Here is a 23,674-nt window from a genome sequence, read left to right on the forward strand (position 1 = left end):
GCCGATCGGATCACTGCGCTCTCTACGATTACCACAACGTTGGAAGATGGAAGCATCTGATGTCGATCTCCACGATCCTCTCCCGTTTCTCGTGGGGGGATTGCGATAACGTTGGTATGGCTAGCAATGCATCCCCAGCTCAGGACAAACGACAACGAGCACCGAGACGTGGCTTGGAATTTGGCCCTGGTAGATAACCACGCCATATGGGCACGGGACAATCCTTGCACCAAACCAAGAGGCGAAAATGAAAAGAGATCAGTGGATTCCCATTCTCCGATTCTAAGAAAAGATAGCAACATTGCTCCCCTACTCATCATGGATCAGTCGGCAACACATGTCTAGTCTAGGCTCACTGTATGCACAATACACGACAATTCAGCGCAAAACTCAACCAGTTTGATTCAGGACATCAACCGTTTCACAGGGCACGAGCCTGCCTGGGTCAAAAGAATCCTAGTAGAGTCCCACAGCAACACAATGTTCAAAGACAAGCCATTTAATTACCTATTCCATTTTTTACATAGGTGTAATACTAGATACGTGTGTGTCTCCACAGGCGCACATCAGCTTCCGATCACGATGCGATTAGCTGTGCCACTCTATCCAGATGTCGCTAAACCGTAACTTGGGCGCACAAAAAGTCAAGCTATATCTTCCTCCTCGTTGTTTTCATCGGGAAGCCATCGACCAGAAGTTCAGCAGGAAGGAGGGCGTGAGGGCAAACCAGCTCATGAACGCCATCGCCGTCGCGGTCTCGAAGCTGCCACAGTGGTTCTCGGCACAGATGTTCAGGTCGTTGTCGATCAGGACGGTGATGCCTGCCGACGAGCATGCTGCGCCGAAGATGAGTGCTGCCGTGATCTACCAAGAAACAGCCATGATCACTATATTAGACCTCACACAGTCAAAAGACAATGCATTTATAATTTCCAGGGTGAAACTAACATGCAGGAACTTGCAATAAAAATGCAGTTTCATTCAATTGTCGTAACCTGAGCACGTATTTTATCTCACTGCAAGATTTCTTAGTCTATACACCACACAGCCAATATTGCTAAAAAGAATGATGGAAAAGCGGTAAGTTACTAGATACATGGAAAAGTTCACACGGGTAACACATTTTATATATATATATCTCAGCACATATTATTTAGATCAAAAAAGATGATACAGTAGATTGACCAAGTGAATCTCACAAGCATCAGAGACATGAACAGAGATGTCTATTGACTTACCCCATCTCCAATCGCAAACAGGCAAACAGCGCGGCGGTTCCTTAGACAACGCTTAACAAGCAATGCATAGATATCGACAATGGCAAGCGAGAAGCTCCACAGGCATTGCAATATGGTTGCTGCAACAAGATAGCTGACCAAAACAGCACTCCGTCAGTTTGTCAGAAACTAGAAATATAGAATAGCACTACCAGAGTAAACTTGAGAGAAGAAGAAACAAGCAAATAAACTAGACACAGCAGAGCTTCCTTTTATAACTCCAAAGCATGAACACAATATGTGTTGCTTGCTGTAAACTGGGCTAACAAAGAAGTGCCCACCCATGTCCATCTCACTAAAATACAAAATTTAGATCCACTCATCAAAAATGCAAATGTTGAATTTCTGTTACGCACAGGCATGCCCATATAATAAGCAGTAACAAAACCAGAGAAACTTATATGTTCAAGAAGGCTTAGCTAAATAAACTTGGAAAATATAAAAGGAGCACCATGATAGTTTTAGATGTATAAGTGTAAATTGATTCCTCTTAAAATGTTACACTGAAGTACTCCCTCCGTTCCTAAATATTTGTCTTTCTAGGGATTTCAACAAGTGACTACATACGGAGCAAAATGAGTGAATCTACACTCTAAAATATGTCTATATACATCCGTATGTAGTAGTTCATTTGAAATCTCTAAAAAGACAAATATTTAGGACAGGGGGAGTACATAGTATGATCGGATTTCCACATTGTAGTATGACCCTAGGGGTATTTTTTTATCTAATATCATTCAGAATAACTACATAATTAACTTGAAAGGTTGGGACTAAGTCGTTCTGTACAAACCCAACATACTTGTACCAGGAATTGTATAGTAAGGTAAACAGTGCCACAAGCGTAGTTTGTATCAGGAAGACCTTGGTTTATATATATGAATTCGGAAGGGGTGGCCCCTCTTTCTTAAAAGAAAAAAATTCCCAGAAGCACACACACACACACACCCCTTTCATTTTATCAAAAAGTTACTTTGAAGTACGTATGATAGCAAAAATAGGAAAATGCCTGCTAGTCCCCCAGTCTTTGCCAAAAGGAAATTTTGCGCTACAACTCAATTAAGGGTGTGTTTGGTTGGGGTCACCAAATGAAATGTAATGGGTCGGTTGCGTCCCCAGAGCCCATTCCAGTGTTTGGTTTGTCAAAGGAACGAGAACCCCTGCCGATTCCAGAGAATGGCATATTCCCTGTTTATGCAGAACTAGGCGGTACCTCCAAATTGAGCGGACGACACAGAACGGCTCGCTCGACTTACGCTCGTCTTTCCTCCCCGAAGCCACATCTCCCTCCCCAACCTTGCGCGCGCCGCCGCCATCAGCCCCACGGCGCGCGGCCATCAGCTGCCCTGGCCACCCCCACATGTCCCCCTCCGCTGCGCCGCAGCTCCCTCCGCAACCTTGCATGTGCTCCCGCCGATAGCCCCACCGAGTGCGGCCATGACTGGCCACCGCCACATCCTTGCGCTGGTGCTGCTGGCCGTCCCGCCGGCTGCATCCCAGCCGGGCGCACTTGACGTGTCCCACCGAGCAGGGAGGTCGGGCAGCCCTCTCACTCATCTTCTTCAGCCGAGCAGGGAGGCCGGGCAGCCCTCTCAATCATTTCCTTCCACCCAGGCATGGAGGCTGGGCGCTACTAAGGCACCATCGTCGGGGAGCTTTGGCTGCTGGACCAAGGAGCCCGTGGTGTGCAGTGACATTTGCTGTGGGTGTTTCTCCAGATCAATATACTGCAGCGTCAAGTACATCTGTTCTTCTGCATTCAGTGTTTCGTGGGTGTTCTTCTGTACTGCAGCGTCAAGTACATTTGTTTATTACAATCGATGTAATCAAGTGTTCTTCAACATTCAGTTCAGTTTAGTTTTCTATCAAAATCTAATTCGGTATGAATCAATGTAATAAAGTGAGACAAACAATTTCATTACATTCCATCTCTCAAACCAAACACCAAAATGTAACCATTCCATTCCTCGGAACTGCTCCTACCAAACATAAGGACGGAACCGACCCATTCTAGTGGAATGGAACCATGACATTCTGTTCCACTTCGTTCCCAAACCAAACACACCATAAAAGAACTTCATAATATGGATAAGACATAAGGGATCTCTGTTTTACTCTGGTGGATAATGTAACAACCCACTGTTCTGCCCATGGCAGTTTCATAAATAGTGAACAGAAATGCAGTTTAGTACATTGAGGATAAGTAGAAAAGGACATGTGGATGTGATATTTATGTTCCTATTGTAGTTCACTAGTTTGTAACATGGGGATCGTACCCCTGAGATATTCAGTAGACATTGAACCACAAAGCAAAACCGTCAACAACAACAAAAACCCTATTTCATATTGTAGTTCACCAGTTTGTGACATGTTCATATGCATGTGGTGGCATTATATTCCTATGATGTGACATGAAATTGCATGTTTTTTGGAAGTAGCAAATAGGTTAATCTTACAATTAGTTTCTTTGCTTCTAGAATCCTTGGCTTCATATAATTAACCTTACTAATAAATTCAGAATTCAAGTACTGCGCGCACTCCCTTGTTTTTGACACTTCGATCCAGCATACTGTCATCTCACCTTGAAATCGTGCACGTTCAGTGGAATAGCACATATATGCAGGGGATTGTACTACAACACAGAATTGTCAAAATAAATAAATAAATAAATACACCCTATTTCTGGATAACAATAGTCTTCACATGATTACATTTGCTTGCCCCCTCCATAAATATACTGTATTATGTATACTTATCCGCCTTGTAAATGTTTAAAGCAACTTTCTATGCATGCCAGAACACAAGTGCCTTACTAATACATTTAAGCACATTTTTGTCATTTTTTCAGAGGAGAAGTCCGTTGTCGTTAGAATTTGTTTTTAGCTGCCTATAGTATGCAGTACTAGATAATGATACACAGGCAGTAGTAGGTCACTACAGATAAGCTGATGCCTTTTAGTCCTCATCACTGAGGCAATCCATTACATTCAAAATGGAGAAAGTCGGCCAGAAAGATCAGAAGGTAAGTGTAACGAACTTATAGTCCAGAAGGTATAGTGTACTGAGGTTGGTACCCAACTGCCTCCAAATCCACACTCCTATAGTTCGTTATGAGCTGGGTTTAGCATAGACACATGTTCTCCACAATTTGTATTACAAGCATCACTCCAACCTTTGGGAACCTATTACCGAAATGAGCTAAGCTCCAACAGATGGAGTGATTAGAGTACATAGCGGATCAGATTTTCCGTTCCTGAACACACCGAATTCCCCACGGCCCCAAGCTTTAAGAGCGCACGCACACTTGACCCACCGGTGCATGTGAGATCATATTTCCTTTCTTGAGCAACGATTGGAAGTAGTAGTGGAATTGTAAAGCGATTGATGCTCGGGCCGTACAGAGCCAGTTGGGGCAAATACTAGTACTAGCGCGGATGATGAGAAATTAGTGGGATGGGGACTGGGGAGGAAGGTTACCAGAAGGCGCTGACGGAGGGGAAGTCGTTGGTGGAGGCCATGACGCCGAGGGCGACGCCGGCGAAGGCGAACTGCGCGAGGCGGAGCGCGAGGCCGCCGGCCGTGCCGGGCATCCCGGGCAGGTCCTTCATGAGCACCCCCGTGGGCTGCTCCACCGGATCCGTCGGCGGCGGCGCCTCCACCGGGTGCACCGCCGGCCTGCTCGCGAACATCTCGGCCCCCGACGGTGCAGGCTCCCCTGCGCGCTCGCCTCCCGCCTCGCCGCCGCGGGACCGGTGGTGGCTGGGGGGAGAAGGGTTTGGCCTCGCAGGGGACTGGATTGGGCGGAGTGGACGAGGGAGGGAGGGGCCACGCGCCGGGGTCGATCAGGGAGGGGAGGGGAGGGGGGGCTCGGGGGAGGCGCCGCTTGCCGTTGGTCTGCCTTGCTTTTGGCCGGTGGGAAAGGCGACGGCAGTTTCTGGGGAGCTGCAGCCGCGACGGCACGCCGTGGGGTCTCTCTCTCTCTCTCTCCTCCTCCGCGGCTCCGTGTCCGAGTGGTGGAGGGAGTGGGAGGGAAATGGGCCGGGGCCGGGGCCGGGCTGACTTTGCTTGCTTGCCCGTGCCGCCACTGTGCGCGGCGGGCCCGTTCCGCCCGTCCTTCTTTTCGCCTGGCCCCGCCTGTCTGTAACTCTGCCAGTGCTCCAGCATTTTTCCTGCCAGTGCGATCTCCCCCGTACGGATCACTAGCGTGGCATCAAGCAAGGGGCAGACGGACGAGCCGTTTGGTTTGAGCGCGGTGGTCGACGGCGGAGATCACGACCGCGGTGCCCGGCCGTTGCACGGACGACGCGCCTCCTGTAGTACGTACCTTTGCCGCGTGGCGTATATTCCGTCCCCCGGCGCCGGGAGCCGGGAGGGAACGAACGCGCGTGAACGGGATCCGGGCATGGGTGGTGGAAGCGTAGCCATGCCATGCTGCCATCCACACCACGCGCGTTGCCGTTCGGGTGCGGCATCGGCGTACGCCGGAGAACGCGCATTGCCGTTTCAGCAGCGAGAGCGCGGTCGGGGCTTTGCCTCCCGCGCGGGGATTCGTTCGGCCGTCGCGGTCACGCGACGCGGAGGAAAAATCAGTGCGCGCGCGGGGAAAAAATCACTGCAGACCAGGTCGGCCCGGAGAATTTCGCGCCGGCTAGAACCACCGGCCGGCCTAAACACGACCACACAAGGCTACTTTGTGGCCCACCACTATTGTGTGGTAGTAGTACCCGATACTAGTATTATTTCAAGATTTTTGCCTTGACTGATTTCGTTGTATAACTCCATTTTCGATGTATTTTCTCCGGTTGGTCGTCGTTTACTTTGAGACTTCCACCATGCACGGGCATATATTCTACAAAGAGGGACAAAAAATATCACAATTGTTCATGGACCGTTGTTCAGCCCTCTAGAAGCCTCAAGTTTTCTTTTTTACGAAAAACATCAGATCTATTATAAAAATTCAGCGAAAGTGCAAAGCATCTCAAACATAATAAAAATTGCATCGAGATTCCGGATCTACAAGCCTTCAATTAATTGTTATGTTTGTTTGGAAACCAGCATGTGGTTGTGTGTCCGGGGGCTCAGGCAGGGGGCTCCTTTATCCCCTTACTTTTTTTAATATGTGCTGAAGGGTTATCTAGTCTGCTAGCGCATGAAGAGGCTGTCGGTGGTATCCAAGGAATTAGGGTGTGCCGTAGTGCACTATCAGTTTCACACTTGTTATTTGCTGATGACTCCCTGATCCTGATGAGAGTGGATACGTTGAATGCCACGTCCCTCGAAAGTGTTCTAGATGTGTACTGTGCGAGTTCAGGGCAATTGGTAAATGATGCAAAATCCAGTGTTTTTTTCATCCCAAATACATTAGTGGAGGTACGAGCCGAGGTTTGCACGAAGCTTAATATTGTTTCAGAGGCTATTTCTGATAAGTACTTGGGACTACCGTTGAAGATCGGAATCGACCGTAGTGACTGTTTCAAACACCTAGTTAATAGAGTTTGTGCATTGATTAACAGCTAGATGTCGAAAATGTTATCAATCAGTGGAAAGGAGACGCTCTAGAAGGCAGTGGCACAGGCCATCCCGGTCTATGCCATGTCTGTTTTCAATATTCCAAAAAATATTTGCAAGGCAATTTGTGATGCTATTGCTAGATTTTGGTGGGGGGACACCCAGGATAAAAGAAGAATGCATTGGAAAGCTTGGTGGAAGATGTGTATCCCTAAAAATGAAGGGGGGATGGGATTCCGAGATTTGCACTGTTTTAATAAAGCTTTGCTTGCTAAACAGTGTTCGCGATTGTTATCTAATCCGGATTCCATATGTGCTCAGGTCTTACGCGCAAAATATTACCCGGATGGGAACTTGATGAATGCTACGCTGAAAAAAGGTTCTTCTTACACATGGCAGAGCATTTTGGCAGGGATGAAAACTTTTAAACAAGGAGCGATCTGGCGACCTGGGGATGGGGCATCAATTGATATCTGGAAGGATCAGTGGATCCCAACAAGCCATGATCGAAAGGTAATGACCCCTAGGGGGCTCTGTTTGCTGCAGAAGGTACAAGACTTGATTGATCCTGTAACCAGCAGTTGGGACGAACAGATAGTGAGGGGATTTTTTTGGCATGTGGATGCTGAAAGGATACTTTAAATTCCCCTTGCTCCACATGGCCATCCTGATTTTATCTCCTGGCGTTTCTCTAAGTTAGGATGTTTTACAGTACGTTCAACATATCATATCACGGGCAAACTGAATACAGAACAAGAGCTCAGATGAACCAGGGGCTGGGAAGAATTGATCCACACCCAGTTTGGAAGGAACTTTGGGGAAGATCGGTGCCCCACAAGGTGAATGTGTTTAACTGGAGAGCCTTACATGGGATCGTGCCATGCTACTGTACATTGTATGATCGACATTTAAAATCTCCCGTTTTTTGCCCAGTATGTCGAAATGACCCGGAAGATCTGCGTCATATGCTATTTGCTTGTGGCAGAGCAAGGGCTGTGTGGGAGGAGCTAGGACTGGGAGTCACAATTGAAATGGCAGCGGCCAATGAGCGGTCAGGATCGGTGATCCTAGAAAAACTCCTGTGCGCCGAGCTGCTGGGTGAAGGGAAAATACCAATTGAAAATGGTGTGGAGACGGTAATGGTTGCTGCTTGGTACTTGTGGTGGGATCGCCGGAGAATTAGCCATGAAGAGAAATGTGGATCGCCAGTACGATCAGCCATGAGTATTCGTGGGATCGTAGCAAATTCTTTGGCAGGAAAGGTAAAAGAACCTGTGAGAAAGGTCAGATGGATCAGACCAGCAAAGGGGGTAGTAAAAATGAATGTTGATGCAAGCTTCCATGCTGATGAGGGAGCGGGGGCTACTGGAGCCATCCTCAGGGATAGCTCGGGGCGTTCATTGCTGTTGCAGCATCTTATAAACAGTACACGATGGATGTTTCGACGATGAAGGATTCAGCCCTTCTGGAGGGGCTCCAACTAGCTGAAGAACTGGGAATTTTTTCACTGGTTGTGGAATCCGATTCGCAGGAGATTGTTTAAGCCATCCAAAATCCGATGGAGCACCGCGCTGCTGCTGCAGTGCTGACTGATGATTGCCGGAAGATGATGAAATCTTTTGGCAAGGTGACAATTGATCACTGTGCTATAGAAAGCAATACAGTAGCACATAGGCTAGCCAGTGAAAGTTTTAGAGGGAAGCTCTCTGGGTTCTGGCTTGATAAACCCTCCGATTTTGTAGTTTCTTCTCTTGTAACTGATATGATTACTACTTAATAAATATCGCCGAAGTTAAAAAAAACATGTGGTTGTGTGTCCCGTAAGCCGAAATATTCTTCGAGTGGGAGACCACGTTTCTTGACACAAGTTTGGTTTCTACACAAATGTGAATACATTTTCTACAACATAGCTTTGGTATCTATAAGACTGTGCATTTTTTTCCCTTGGGATTGATGTGTTTTGAGTTGGAACGATAGCTCTTTTTAAAGATCACATCGGAACAATAGGTGAAATGTATGGCATTCTTCGTGATGAATGCACTTACTCAATATAACATTTTTATGTGTTAATATATTCATGTGCTTGTAGTCGTCGCTAGGTGGACTATAGATGTGGATGTATTTTTTATTATTTCTGTTGTTCGTTGTACTGGCATGATTGAAGGTGAATAGATCAGAAGTTTTCATGAAAAAAATCCATGTGTTTCTTGTTTGTTTTAAGAAATGGAATGTGATAATCTATCACATCTCGTCATTTCCTTTCATGTTGGATTTGCACTTTCACAAGTTGTCTTGTACTACCACTTTGGTTTCTTGGTAGAGCTAGTTTGATATGGTTGGCAAGGAAATATGCAGTGAGACTTTTCCAACTAGGGCTCAATTCAGCACATTTTTAAGTTGCTGGCAATGGTACATTTTTTTGCTCTACAGTCCATCGATATTTCTTGTAACATTACCCCTCAGGTTTTTAAATATGCAGCGGAGATATTTCTACGTCACTTTCCAATCAAATGGAATAGCCCCCCTCCCTCGCGTCATCTCCTCGAGTGGTTCGAGCGGTAACCCTAGCCAGCACCACCCCTTCCCAAATACCACCTATCCTTGTCGCCGCCAGCCGATAGCGAGGGGATTGCGCTGCATCATGTTCCTCCCTTCCTCATTGTTGTCGCTAATCGATCTGCCCTTGCCTCTACTCGCCAGAGCTATGTTGTGTTGGTCGCGCCCCTCCGCTCCTCATCGACGTCAGATCCGCTTCATTGATGTTGCTCGACCTTTGTCGCAGAGCCTACGTCCTATTGTCATGCGGTCCTTCTACCCTCTCCATAGAGAGAAATCCTGCTCTGAACCTGAATTCAGGACGACAGTACTTCCTTCCCCATTGGATTGGAGAACCTGTTGCAGAGGCGCCAATGACGGAGGCACTGCCGCGGGTGTTGACGTTTTAGGCCGCGCAAACGGGAGTGGAGGTTGATGTAAAGATGGCAACATCAGTATCGAGAAGGATGGAGGTGAATGTGGCGTTGAAGGCGGCCAGTGCTGGAGGGTTCCCCCACTTGCCTTCGTATCCACATCTTGATCTACAACTAGAAAGGAGCTCTTTTTGCTTGGATCCATCCGGGACTAACTGACTTGGGCTTCAAATTATGTCCCCGGATTCAGGAACCTGCTAACCTTCGCCCTAAAATATTCGAGACTATTATGTGGATTATGAGAATTTAGAATGAGAGAATGCATTTTCTCCCTGAATTCAATAGGAAAAAAGAATCTAGGTGAACGAGGGGGCAGTGCTCTGTATGATCTGAAGATCTCGCGTGATCAAGCTAAACGAACTAGAAAGACTGAGGACAGGGGAAAAGGAATAAGCTATAGGATGCTGGAATCTAATCTAAGAAAAGGGGGATAGGTTGGAGGCAGGGAGAGAGACGATTGGCGTCGAAACTACTGAAACAAAACAGAGAAACGAAGGATTCGGATGAAACTGAGAAAAATAGCAGAAGATGGTGGATATGGACGAGGGGACAGAGATGATGCACAACAGGGGAGGCAGCGGATGATGGACTACAAATGTGAATACCAAGATTGGGGAAAAACACCGATGCCCAACAAAGATTGGGGGCAAAAACAAAGTAGCGGAAGCAAGTCGAGACCATCCTAGAAGATTAGAAAGAAGGAGAGATGAGTTGAAGGGGTAAAACGGGGGAATGGGTAGATCAGGGAGAGGGTCGACTTGGCAAGGGCGATTTAGAGGGAGAAGAGACCAACATGATGCTGATCGCCGCAAGTCGCCACTTGGGCACTCTAGGCCTGTAGCACGCCGCCTAACTCTTGCGCCATGCATGTCGAGTTACCACTTCTACCATCCAACAGCTCACACAGGCGACCTAACTCCATCCACCGATGTTGCAAAGTTTGTGGAGACGTAGCATAACATGCCATAGGTAGAGCTACCGAGTAGGAACCAGACTTGCTCTAGCTCCAAGAGAAGATATCTTCCTGGCGGGTATTAATTCTGACCACTGACATCTCGTCCCAGAGATTATTGTAGTGGATCAGAACACACGTGCTTAGAGCGCCACCAATATCCATGGCCCAGCTATTATTGGGAAGCCCATCGGCCACAAGCTTTGTGTTGATCTTTTCTAGGCACCATTTTGATCCAACCAAGCGGGATGATTTCACATACCGTATATTCCGATCCATCCACCTTTTCGAAAGAGGGTTTCGCGCCCATTGTGAATTTAAACCGTAACCAAAATGTGTAAGTTAGTATTGCCTTTATGGTCCGGATAAGCTCACGACCATGCCCCCGTTTTGTGGTGACCCCGTCAATCTAAATTGCTGTGTCAGCTCAACAACCTAGAGATGCTCATAAAAATCGAATGTACGTGCATGTCTACATTCATAGAAGTGAGTATGTGTTTGTACGTGAGCCTATGTGACATTGCGCACCACCCCGAAGCGCCAATACAGTCAGACATTTGGTTACCAGAAAGTTATCTAACATTTGCAGTGGAAAGACCTAGATTCATCAAACGGAGATCCACGGGAGCTTTAAAATAACCATCGCAGCTCATCTTCAGCCATCAACGGTGTCACGGTGACCCCATTCCTCTACCTCGAGCTCTGCCGCTGCGCCACGGATGCCGAGTGACGAGGCGGTGCATCGTCATCGCTCGACGATGAATAGTACGAAATATCTGAAAAACCAATCATCAACAAATAAAAATCAGTGTTGATGAATAAGAAAATATCTGGAAAACCCGTCAGCACCAAATAAAAAATCTCGCCGTTGCGAGTTACTAGTAGCAGCAGCTGACAAGGACCCAATTGCTGAGCTGAGCTCGCGCGGGCGACCTAATTCCATCCACTGACACGCCCCGTACGTAACCACCGCTCAACCGCCCGCCACATACCCGCACTCCCACGGGCCCCGCTTTATCAGGACCCCGCGCCTACGTGTGGGTGGGTGTGGCACGCCGCCTACGGCATTCCGGCACGTGCCGGCCGCCCCCCGTTAACAAACCCCCGCCACCCGCGTCCGCTACCCCGTCGCTTGCACCGCGGGCCCGCCATAGACCACCGCGCGCGTCAGTGCCCTGGAAAATCGAAGCATCGGTGCGTGCCCCCGCGTGTACAAATACGAGCGCCCAGAAGACGACCGGAGGCCCCGGTGTCATAACCCGGGAGTGCGAAGAGGACTGGGTAGAAGGGAAGGGGAGCCTCCGAGGGTCTGGTCTTGTTGCCTACGGCGGTGCAAATCTGACGACCGCCCGCCGCCGGCGATGGGCTGCTGGTGGGAGCGCCTCGTGCTGCCGGTGCGCAGGGCGTGGCTCGGCGTCGCCTCCCGCTTCGGCGTGCGCCAGTCCGGTAAGGCCGCGCGCCGCTAGCTCGCCGTTTCCCGACGTGCTGCAGAGGCTTCCTAGGCTGACTCCGGCGTTGCTTTTTGGTTGCTTGTTGATTTGCAGGGCTGTGGAGGCTCCGGCAGGAGGTGAGCACGTGCGAGTACGAGGACGTGCGCGTGATGTGGGAGATGCTGAGCCGCACCGCGACGGCGCCGCCGCCGCCGGCGGCCAGGCGCCACAGCAGGTTCCGGCAGCCGAGGCCGTGGGCCGACAGGCTCCGCCTCTGCCGGGACATCTAGACCAGGACCGTCGACCGGGGGCCGCCGCGCGCTTGCTTGCTTGCGGCTTACTGCTTGGTCTTGGTGGCCTGGTTAATTAGCTTCTTGATCTGTATTGACCTCCCTTCCCTTCCATGGGTTCTCGATCTTTTTCCTCTGCTACCGCCGCTGTATGTATGCACGCTGCTTGGGGCTCTGAGGTGTACTCCATTCCTCCCCGTGTATCCGGTCGATCCGCTTGTAGATGGGTGATACCTCTGGGGTATGTGAATGAACAGAGCTGTTCCGTTCGAATACATCTTACACGACTCCTTTCTTCTTTGCCTGCAAACTTTGATCTACCACAAATATTTATGTTCTGCAGTCTGTTTGTTCATGCTTCAGATAGACAAACCAGCCTGTTTGTTCAGGCTTCAGATAGGCAAAACCTAGTATCAGCAGGGTGGTGCCCTCGAGTTCAGAGAACTCGTCAGGTTTGATGCTCCACCGGACTGGAATATCCTAGACCCAGTTGTTGGTTGGGAAGTTATTTCTGCCGACCTGCCAATTAATTAGCAGCACCAAGATTTGACGTCTCAGTCCTGACCCGTCCGTCTCAATACGAGCTCGATCCGCCGTGCTGTGGTTTTCATTGCCCATCATCAACGCCTCCGGTGATCCGATCACCACACCACACACGGACACTGTACCGGACGCAAAACAACCGATAATAATTGCCTCCAACCAATATCTACCTTGACAATCTCCCGTGAACCGCACTTCAACTAACCTAAGATGGCCACTAGGACTGTCGACCAAGCAATGTGAGTTAGCGTCTTTAAGCAGCAGTAGCTTAAGCCGTAAGTATTCCTCTAGAGAAATGGAAAAGGAAAAGGCGGGGCTTTCGGTCGACCGCTGGACTGACTTTTGAGGCGCCTTTGGCGTAGACAAAGTGGAGGTGGAGGAGGCCGTTCCTGCTTCTTGATGCTGAACCACCCTATCCGATCAGTGGCTTCTGTCGGTGCCGCGATCCTACGCGGATGCCGCTGCCACACGAGTTTCTGTCAGGTTGGGATAATGGCGTACTGTATTCTGTACGATTATTCGTCCGTGCGCACGGCGCGCCTTCGGACTAAATTAAATCTGCGTTGATATCAGCTGTCTTTCAATTGGGCCAGCCTTGTCGTGTGCTGCTAGGATTGTTGATGATTCGTTCTGAAAGAAAAGCATTAGATGATTGTTCGGTACATTGGATAATGGTTCCAGCTTCCTGCTGGAGACTAGCACGGCGTGAATTTGCCAGTAGCTCGTCGATATCATCTCAATATATAGCTTTGTCATGATACGAAAAGAACAGATAAAAGGAAATCGGTGCAAGTGCAACTTGACACGATTTGCCCGATAATATTGTTCTTTTCCCAATATAAAAGGGCAAAAATGGACGCTATGACTGGGACGGCTTTATCTGTTTTCTTTTTTATTGCGGGGATGCTTTATTTGTTTCGAGGTTATTTTTTTGGTTGAAGAGAGCACTGGTACTGCTGACTGTTGGTGGCTGCTGCCGTAAAACAACAAAAGGCCACTCCGTATATGCCTTTGAACTTGACAAGCCCTTTTGTTCTCTAGTACTGCTATATAAGAAATTCTAGTATTCATATTGTTAGAACATGTCATCATATCGTTGTAATCTCAACCTTCTCCTCTATCTTGTATTGTATTCAAACTCTTGTACTCATCCTTGTACGCCAAGGCAAGGCCTTCGGCCCCATCAATATAAATGCACGCGGCTCCCCTCGAGGGAGTAGGAACACTTCATAATCTTACATGGTATCAGAGCCCCTCTTCCATACATCTAGCCACAAACCAGAAACAAAACCCTAGATCGTATCCGCGATCGCCGTCATGGCTTCCTCAGCTGGCGTCGCCCTGAACCTTGGTTCGCCTCCGTTAGAAAAACTTGCGAGAGGGAACTTCATTCTCTGGAAGACGCAGGTTCTCCCAGCCCTGCGAGGTGCGCAGGTTACTGGGCTTCTGGACAACTCCGACGCCGCTCCGCCCAAGACGGTGGAGGTCACAAAGGCGGACAAAACCACGGCCCAAGAGCCGAATCCTCTGTATGGACCTTGGATCGCCAAAGATCAACAGGTTCTGTCATATCTACTCAACTCCATGTCTCTTGAGATCCTTGCGCAGGTCGTCGGGAGGGACTCCACCTTCAAGCTTTGGACAACAATCACCAACCTCTTCGCCTCACAATCGCAGTCTCGGATTACCAATCTGAGAATTGCGATCACCAACACCAAGAAAGGCACCATGTCTAGTTCAGCATACATGGCGAAGATGAAGAGTCTCGGGGATGAACTAGCTGCTGCTAGCCGCCCCGTCTCTGATCCGGAGACAGTGGACTACATACTTGCAGGTCTGGACCGCGACTACGACTCCGTGGTGGTGGCGATCAGCGGTGTCAAGAATAGCATCACCGCCGATGATCTTTTTGCTCAGATCTCTGCCTTTGATCAAAGAATGAAGATGTTGGGCGACTCATCTTCAGGCGGGTTTCATACATCCGCTAATGCAGTCTACAAAGGCCGTGGCTCGTCCCACGGCAGATCCTATCGCAGGCGAGGAGGAAGGGGGCGCGGCCATAGTGGTGACCGCGGTGACCGCCAGCCTTCTCCCTCTAATGGCGGCGGCGGCTTCAGAGGACGCCCTCGGCAGCAGCAACAAAAGCAGGTGCGTGAGCAGCAACATGACTTCCCAGAGTGTCAGATATGTCTCAAGCATCATCCAGGGGGTGCACGTGTCTGCTGGTGGCGCTATGAAGAGAATGATCAAGAAGAAAAGGAGGCGCATGCAGTCTCCTATGGTGTTGACACAAATTGGTATGCCTACAGTGCATCAACAAATCACATCACGGGTGAACTTAAGAAGTTGACGATGCGGGAGAAGTACAACGGAGGTGACCAAATTCGCATGGCAAGTGGTTCTGGTATGAATATTACACATATTGGTAGTTCAATCGTTAAAAACCCCATGAAAAATTTGCACTTGAAAGATGTCTTGCATGTTCCAGAAACTTCCAAAAATCTTGTTTCCGTCCATCGTTTCACTCTTGATAACAATGTTCTCATAGAATTCTATCCTTATTTTTTCTTGGTTAAGGACTTGTCAACAAGGAGAATCATTCTTAGAGGACGGTGCGTGGGAGGTCTCTACCCACTCATATCATCATCATCATCTTCATGTCCAGATAAATAAGCAAATATTGTCACCAAGCCTTCTTCATCAAGGTGGCACAGTCGTTTGGGTCATCCATCTTCAGTCATAGTTAAATATATTCTTAGCAAAAATGAACTCTCTTACGAGCCTAGTGTTGAGTCAGTTTGTGATCCGTGTCAACAAGCTAAAAGTCATCAATTGCCTTACCCTATTTCTATTAGTGTATCTACTTCTCCACTACAACTCATCTTCTCAGATGTATGGGACCAGCCCCTACTTCAGTTGGGAGATTTTCCTACTATGCAAGCTTCATTGATGATTATAGTAAATTTACTTGGATTTACTTGTTAAAAAATGATCACATGTATTCCAAGTCTTTATCAATTTTCAAAATCTTTTTGAACACAAACTAAACTCCAAAATCATTGCTATGCAAACCGACTGGGGTGGTGAGTATGAAAAATTGAATTATTTTTTCAAAAGCTTGGCATCTCACATCATGTCTCTTGTCCTCATGCTCACCAACAGAATGGTTCCGCTGAGAGAAAACATCATCACATTGTTGCCATGGGACTAGCACTGCTAGCAAATTCATCCATGCCACTTAAGTTTTGGGATGCAGCTTTCTTAACTGCCACATACCTCATCAATTTGCTTCCAAGCAAAGTTATCAAACTTGACACACCTATTACACGTCTCCTCGGTGTTACACCCAACTACACATCTCTTCGTATTTTTGGGTGCGCATGTTGGCCCAATCTCAGACCCTACAACACACACAAACTTGCTTTCCGCTCTAAAAGATGTGTCTTTTTAGGCTATAGCCCTATGCATAAAGGGGTTAAATGTCTTGATGCTCCTACTGGTAGGGTCTACATATCTAGAGATGTTGTTTTGATGAGTCCGTGTTTCCTTTTGCATCACTTCATCCCAATGCCGGTGCACTCCTTCGCAAAGAAATTCTTCTTCTTCCTACACATCTTCGGTCTTTTGATCATGGGGGCGATGATTGTACTAACCAATGTGATGATATTCCTGCTGGTACTGGTCCTACTCTTATGCCTGTGCAGGTCCCTGGAGAAAACGGCGCTCAAAATGATCAAAATCTCGAAAATCTAGCTCAAAATGATCTTATATTCATGCTGAAGGAGACGATCCTGGCACGGACAACGAAGACGATCCGGCGGCGCCTGATACGCCTGCACGCACGCAGTCCTTGGATCACGCGACCGAATCCCCCTTGGATCGCGCTCCCACCACCACCAGCTTCGGCTCACGGGCCAGCCACTCCCGTGACACCGCGTCATCGACAAGTGGGGACAACAGCGGGACCGGATCTCCCTCGCCCCGCGTGCGCATGCAACCGTGGTCGGGCTGCGGATCCGCTGTGCCGCGCCGCGTGGTTACTTCGCGGATGCCTGCAGGAGCGACGGCCTCACCGGTGGCCACAGGATCCCCTGTGCAGGTTGCGTCAGATTCTTCTGCGTCAGCGCCTGATTCTCCTGGATCGGTTGTGGCGAGTGCACCTGCAGTCCAATCTGTGGCGTCTCCAAGAATCAAGACTAGACTACAAAAAGGTATACGAAATCCAAAAATAAGAACGGATGGGACTATACCATATGGCATGTTGTGTATTTCAGGAGAGCCAACAACTGTGAGTAGTGCACTTGATGATCCCAAATGGAAGAAGGCAATGGATGAGGAATATTCTGCACTTATGAGAAACAAAACATGGCATCTTGTACCAAATCAAAAAGGTAAAAATATAATTAATTGCAAATGAGTATACAGAATTAAAAAGAAGGCAGATGGCTCCATTTACAGGTATAAGGCACGTTTGGTTGCAAAGGGCTTCAAGCAACGTTATGGCATTGATTATGAGGACACCTTTAGTCCTGTTGCGAAAGTTGCAACTATCAGACTTGTGCTAGCCATTGCTGTGTCCAGAGGATGGAGTCTAAGACAGCTAGATGTACAGAACGCGTTTTTGTATGGTGTTCTGGAAGAGGAAGTGTTCATGAGACAGCCACCTGGATATGAAAGTAAGAAACTTCCACACTTTGTTTGCAAGTTTGATAAAGCACTCTGTGGCTTGAAACAAGCACCTAGAGCATGGTATTCCAGACTGAGCTTACAATTGAAATCTCTTGGCTTCATTGCTTCAAAGGATGATACATCCTTGTTAATTTGTAACAAGGCAGGAGTGGTTATTTTCTTGCTTATATATGTTGATGATATCATAGTTGCAAGTTCTTCACAAAATGTCACTAATGCTCTTCTGCGTGACCTGAGTTCAGAGTTTGCCTTGAAGGACCTAGGTGATTTGCACTTCTTCCTAGGTATTGAAGTCAAGAAAATTCAAGATGACATTATGTTAAAACAGGAGAAATAAATCACTAAACTTCTGTCTCGTATGGTAATGAAAAATTGTAAGCCGGTACCTACACCCTTGTCTTCTTCAGAAAAACTTTCAGCATATGAAGGAGAGGCACTCCAAGAGGAAGAAAGTTCAAGGTATAGGAGTACCGTGGGAGCATTGCAATATTTAACTCTCACACGTCCGAATATCTCATTTGCTGTCAACAAGGTTTGTCAATATCTACATGCACCTACTTCTGCACATTGGACACCTATCAAGAGGATTGTAAGATATGTAAAGCATACTATGGGAATAAGACTTCATTTCAAATGTTCTAATTCCACTCTTGTGAGTGCATTTTCTGATACTGACTGGGCAGGATGTAGTGATGACAGAAGATCAACTGGAGGTTTTGCAATATTCTTTGGGTCCAATCTTATTTCTTGGAGTGCCAGAAAACAAGCCACCGTGTCACGTTCAAGCACAGAGGCTGAGTATAAATCCTTGGCTAATGCAACTGCTGAAGTTATTTGGGTTGGATCACTTCTCGAAGAATTGGGAGTTAAAAATAATCGTATCTCATGCTTATGGTGTGATAATTTGGGTGCAACATATTTGTCTGCAAACCCGGTGTTTCATGCAAGAACAAAGCACATAGAAATTGATTTTCACTTTGTGCGAGAGAGGGTTGCAGCAAAGAAACTTGAGATATGGTTTATTCCCTCCAAGGATCAAGTGGCAGATGGTTTCACCAAGGCACTACCAACACGATCATTTGATGAGTTCAAGAGCAATCTTAATTTAAGATAGTTAAGATTAAGGAAGGGTGTTAGAACATATCGTCATATCGTTGTTATCTCAACCTCCTCCTCTATCTCGTATTGTATCCAAACTCTTGTACTCATCCTTGTACGCCAAGGCAAGGCTTTCGGCCCCATCAATATAAACGCACGCGGCTCCCCTCGAGGAAATAGGAACGCTTCATCATCTTACACATATTTCATATCACCTGGTTTTTTCTTGACTTATTATGTAGCATAGAGTTTGTTAATACGGACGGCCGACATAAAATATTTTCTCTTTGCGGACATTCAAGATTTTAATCATAGATATGTTGCTCCACTATGAGGTCATGATACTGTACCTTTTGTTTTGTCGCGTGGCCTCTTCTTTTTAGATTTCCAGGTGGTGGCACGAGCCACACGCATGCGTCCCCACCATTTCACTGACGAGAAAGTGAGTGATCATATATATCGCCACTCATGGTGACGAGAAATAACACGTAGCGTGATGAATATCAACGCACTGTATTTCTTTATCCGCAACGGAAATTTTGCGACCGCTAAAAGGATCAGTCTATTCCTCCGACCGGATATTTCCACACTTCAACTCGGAAGTCACGGCGAAATACGTTAAAACCGCTGTCCTTGACTTGTCCATTCGGATGTGCATTTACTAAGATGCTTCGTGTGTTTAATACTACTCTCCCACGTAAGCAAACAACTCGAACGTACCTCTCCAATCAGCATGGGCTGCATGTTAATTCGAAAAAAGAAGAAGCATAGGCTGCATAGCGCCATACTCTACTCAAGCCACAGAACAGAGCCAGTATAGCCGTCCGGGGTCGACACAGACGCGACAACGGTCAGGTATGTTGTTATGTGACCGATATTTATTCTTGTGTTGTGTGTCGGCACTGGGCAGCTTATTGTTCCAATCAAAAGCTGCAAAAGGCCAAAGCTGATACGACACTGATCATGTTCAATGGTTCAGCTCTCAACTCTCTGAAGTCTGAACGTGTATTAAGTTGTGGTTTTTTGTACAATATATACCCATTGTATATTGGGCTTGCACCGGGAAGGAAAAATCTCAGCTAGCACGCGATCATGGTTCATCTCTCTATAACTCTCTGTTAGCAGTGCAGCTCCAAGCTACCAAAGCCATCACTAATCATCGCTGACCGGTATTGTCAATATGACCAATCGGCGATGACTTTCCTCTGAGACCCTCTTGATAGACATCACTGACCAGCCAATTCATCAGTGATGCCACTCTGACAGGTTGAATATGAGTCAGCGATGAATGGTTCTGTCCGGTCAATGTCGACTAGTTTTGTAGTGGTGGATGCGATGGGCAAACTAACGTTGGGTTTATATAGGCGACAGAATAGAGTTTGCGTGGCAACGATCAAGTTTCAGCATTATGGCCACTCAACCACGTTTAAAAATGCGCATGCGCGCGCACACAGAGGGAGGGATTTTGGGCATCTTTGGGAGGCTTCTAGAGCTCTTCACCGTGAAGGGGAGTGGCGGTAACACGCGCGGAATGATGCTCGGTGCAGCCGGTTCTAGAGGTTCAAGATGAACTTAACATATGGGCTCCACCTATCAGTGGTTGAGATGGCGGAACCACGGGCGGCTCAACATAAGGCTGGAGAGCTCCTATATGGCGCTCCACAGTCCACACGCTGACAACGCAGCGGGCGCACACCTCCCGCTCCCACCTTCGCGCCCTTCTGGGCCGGCCCATGTGCGGCCGGCAAGCCGCCTGTTTTTTTTCGTCTTTTCCTTTGCGTATTTTCTCCTTTTTTTTTCAATAATTCATGATATCAAACAGCTTCTAAATTTCAGTAAAAGTTGCTAATTTTGTAAAAAACAATCATGATTTTGAAAAAAAATCATTATTTCAAAAATATACTCGGTAATTCAAAAAATGTTCATGAATTTGTAAAAAAATGTTCACAAATTTTAAAAATGTTCAAGAATTTAAAAATATATTCATGATTTCAAAAAAATGTTCATGCATTCGCCAAATGTTCACGAATTGGCAAAAACTGTTCATGATTACAAAAAATGTTCACGAATTTAAAAAATGTTCATGATTTCAAAAAAAGTTCATGCATTAGCGAAATGTTCACGAATTTGCAAAAAATGTTCATGATTACAAAATATTGTTTTGAATTTATGATAATGTTCATGGTTCAAAAAAATGTTCGTGAATTCAAGAAAATGTTCACGTATTTTTAAAAAATGTTCATGATTCCAAAGGAATGAACTTTTTATTAAATTTGATGAACACATTTTGAAAATCGATGAACAAATTGGCATTTGATGAACATTTTTTTATTTGAAGAAAAAAAATTGTATTAGAGAAACAATTTGGGAAAAAATATGGAAAATTTTTGCATTCGATGAACGTTATTTTGAAAAAATGATGAACAAAATTTTAATTCAGTGAACAAATTTTGGTTGTGATGAACATTTTTTGAATCTGATGAACAAAAAAGTTAATGAAAAAAAAGAAATAGCTGAACGTTTTTTTTATTTTGATGAACAACTTTTGAATTTTTATGGACATTTTCTAAATCTGATGAACAAAAAATTGAATTGGGTGAACATTTTTTGGATGGTTGAACATTTTTTTTGCATGGTTGAACATTTTTTGAATTCGATGAACAAAAAAAGTTGTTAACGAATTAAAAAAATGTGAAAAATATTAAAATTTTGAAAAAACAGAAAACGGAAAAAGGGAAAGAAAAACGAAAAACAAAAGAAAAAAATTGAAAAGAACGGAAAAAGGGAAAAACCAGTATAGGAAACAAAAAACAAAAAAACTGGTTCTGGGAAGGTTCTAGAACCTTCCCAAAATCGGCAGAACCAGAGAATGGGAAGGAACTGGGCCGACCCGATAACGGAAGGAAAGACAAGGGGGGGGGGGTACGCGCTACCGTGTTACGCGGCAACCTACGCGCCATATACGAACCCCGATAAGGCTGAGTAGCGCTCGAGCAATTCTGGTCCGTGGGGGGAGAGGGGATGGGCCAAGCTGTAACGCCCCATATGTAACTTGCCATATTTGTATTCCAACTCTTGTCATTTTCGGCACTAAGTTATGATATTCCTCGTGGTTGGGTTTTGTCTTCGTGTTGCTTTTGTCCATGTCATGCATCTCATATCATGTCATCATGTGCATCGCATTTGCATACGTGTTCGTCTCATGCATCCGAGCATTTTCCCCGTTGTCCGTTTTGCATTCCCGCACTCCTACGTCCTCCGGTGTCCCCTTTTGCCTCTTTTCATGCACGGGTGTTAAACGTTCTCGGATTGGACCGAGACTTGCCAAGCGGACTTGGTATACTATCGGTAGACCGCCTGTCAAGTTTCGTGCCGTTATTTTTTCCTCTCGCCGCCGCCGGACGAAATCTCCGCCGCCGGACACGTCCGCCCCGCTTCCCCCGTCCAACCGCGCGCCGCCACGTGGCGAGCCGCGCCCCACATCGCCGCCGGCCCGCCCGAGCCCGGGTCGGGCCCCCAAGCCCGACGCGCTCCGCCCGCTCCCCGCGCTCCCCACCGTCCCCCGCCATCGCCGGCTCTGCCCCGCCACCGCACTACTCGCCGCCGTCTACCTTCGCCGGCGCCGCGCGCCACCGGCGCCCTACGCCGCCACCGCGCCCGGCCGCGGCCTTCTCTGCCTCCCCGCGCCGGAATCCGGCCGGATCCGGCGAGATCCGGCCCGGATCCGCCATCTCCGGCGAGTTCCACCTCTTTCCCCGCCATCTCCGGCGAGTCCCGCGCCGGCGAACCTCGGTTTCCACGCCCGTTGACTTTGACCTCGAGGTTGATTTTTCCACTAAGTCCCCAGTCTGCAATATTTTTAGGCATGTTCACCTTACCATATCTCATCACCCGTAGCTCCATTTTGGGCGTGTAACATATCAAATTGTTCGTCTCGAGGTCCTCTTCATTTCATTCCATTGCACCATGTTCATTTGAGTTCATATTGATGCCCTAAATGCTGTTGCAAGAGTGCTATGTAATGTTAGTTTCTGTTTCTTAACAGATTTTGGACATTTGTCATTTTTTCCATGATTAATGTGTGCCTACTATGAACTTGAGCCCTACATGTGTTTTGGGCTATGACATGCCATCTTTACAGGGGTGTATGCCATGTATTTTTGTGATCTTTATAGTGACTAGCACAAGCATGCAAAGTAGCTCTCGTGATGTTGCTGATTTTAGGGACTTAGAATTCTTCTAAGTCATTTCCCTGATGATATTTTTATGCCTTGTATTCTTGTTGCTACAGAGTGATCCATGCCTCTTTTGAGCATGTTCAGTAAGGATAATTTTGAGATATTGTTATGTTCTATCCATCCATGTCTTTGTTTGCAATTATGGAGTACCCTATCATGACTTAATCTTGCTCTACTTTTGCTATAAAATGTTCCTGGCAGATTGTTTATGTGTTAATCAATTTTGCCGGGGTTGTTGTAGTTTATTCTTGCTTGCTATGAGTTGGTTCTTGCCATGGTTAGCTTATTGATCATGTCTTCTTTCTGGGTGTATGCTTAGTTTGTCATGCAATGCCTTGTGGTGAGTGCATCGAGCTCGCAAACATGCCTACGTAACTCTGTTTTTGCCATGTCCAGTTTTTCTGCTAAGTCTGAATCTGTTAAAGAAACTTGCTATGTTCACATGGGTGCCATTGTATTTTCTGATCCCTTTTGGCTTATGGTCAGTAAGGGACTTTTGTTATATGCTTTAATTAGTTTCATTCCATGCTTTGCTTTGCCATGATATGTTCCTATAGCATGTTGTTATCTTACTCTAAACATTGCTTCCTGATGTTAAATCCTGACATGTTGCTATTTTCACTAAGTCTGTGAACCTGTTATCTTTTGCACTTTTTCCATGCTTGTTTGAACCTGCTATG

General features: G+C 46.8%; 2 protein-coding genes across 3 annotated transcripts; one reads left to right on the forward strand and one right to left on the reverse strand.

Moving 5' to 3' along the window:
• Positions 1 to 377: 377 nt before the first annotated feature.
• Positions 378 to 5,338, reverse strand: LOC125552562 (CASP-like protein 5A1). Of its 2 annotated transcripts, XM_087518800.1 has the most exons (4): positions 4,755 to 4,893; positions 2,491 to 3,063; positions 1,239 to 1,371; positions 378 to 864 (listed from the first exon to the last, which is right to left on the reverse strand). In XM_087518800.1, exons 2-4 carry the CDS (start codon positions 2,832 to 2,834, stop codon positions 673 to 675), a joined length of 669 nt encoding a protein of 222 aa, XP_087374926.1. In that variant the 5' UTR covers positions 2,835 to 3,063; positions 4,755 to 4,893; the 3' UTR covers positions 378 to 672. The 2 variants fall into 2 exon arrangements, with proteins under 2 accessions (XP_087374926.1, XP_048572119.1); XM_048716162.2 differs by lacking the exon at positions 2,491 to 3,063 and having other exon boundaries at positions 4,755 to 5,338.
• Positions 5,339 to 11,930: 6,592 nt separating this feature from the next.
• Positions 11,931 to 12,701, forward strand: LOC125552559 (uncharacterized). The gene is made up of 2 exons (XM_048716160.2): positions 11,931 to 12,152; positions 12,251 to 12,701. The coding sequence occupies exons 1-2, from the start codon at positions 12,068 to 12,070 to the stop codon at positions 12,424 to 12,426; spliced, it is 261 nt and encodes an 86-aa protein (XP_048572117.1). The 5' UTR covers positions 11,931 to 12,067; the 3' UTR covers positions 12,427 to 12,701.
• Positions 12,702 to 23,674: the final 10,973 nt, after the last annotated feature.

This window comes from Triticum urartu, chromosome 4A (assembly GCF_056163025.1).
Source record: "Triticum urartu cultivar PI428250 chromosome 4A, HENAU_Tu73, whole genome shotgun sequence".
NCBI classification, from domain to species: Eukaryota; Viridiplantae; Streptophyta; class Magnoliopsida; order Poales; family Poaceae; genus Triticum; species Triticum urartu.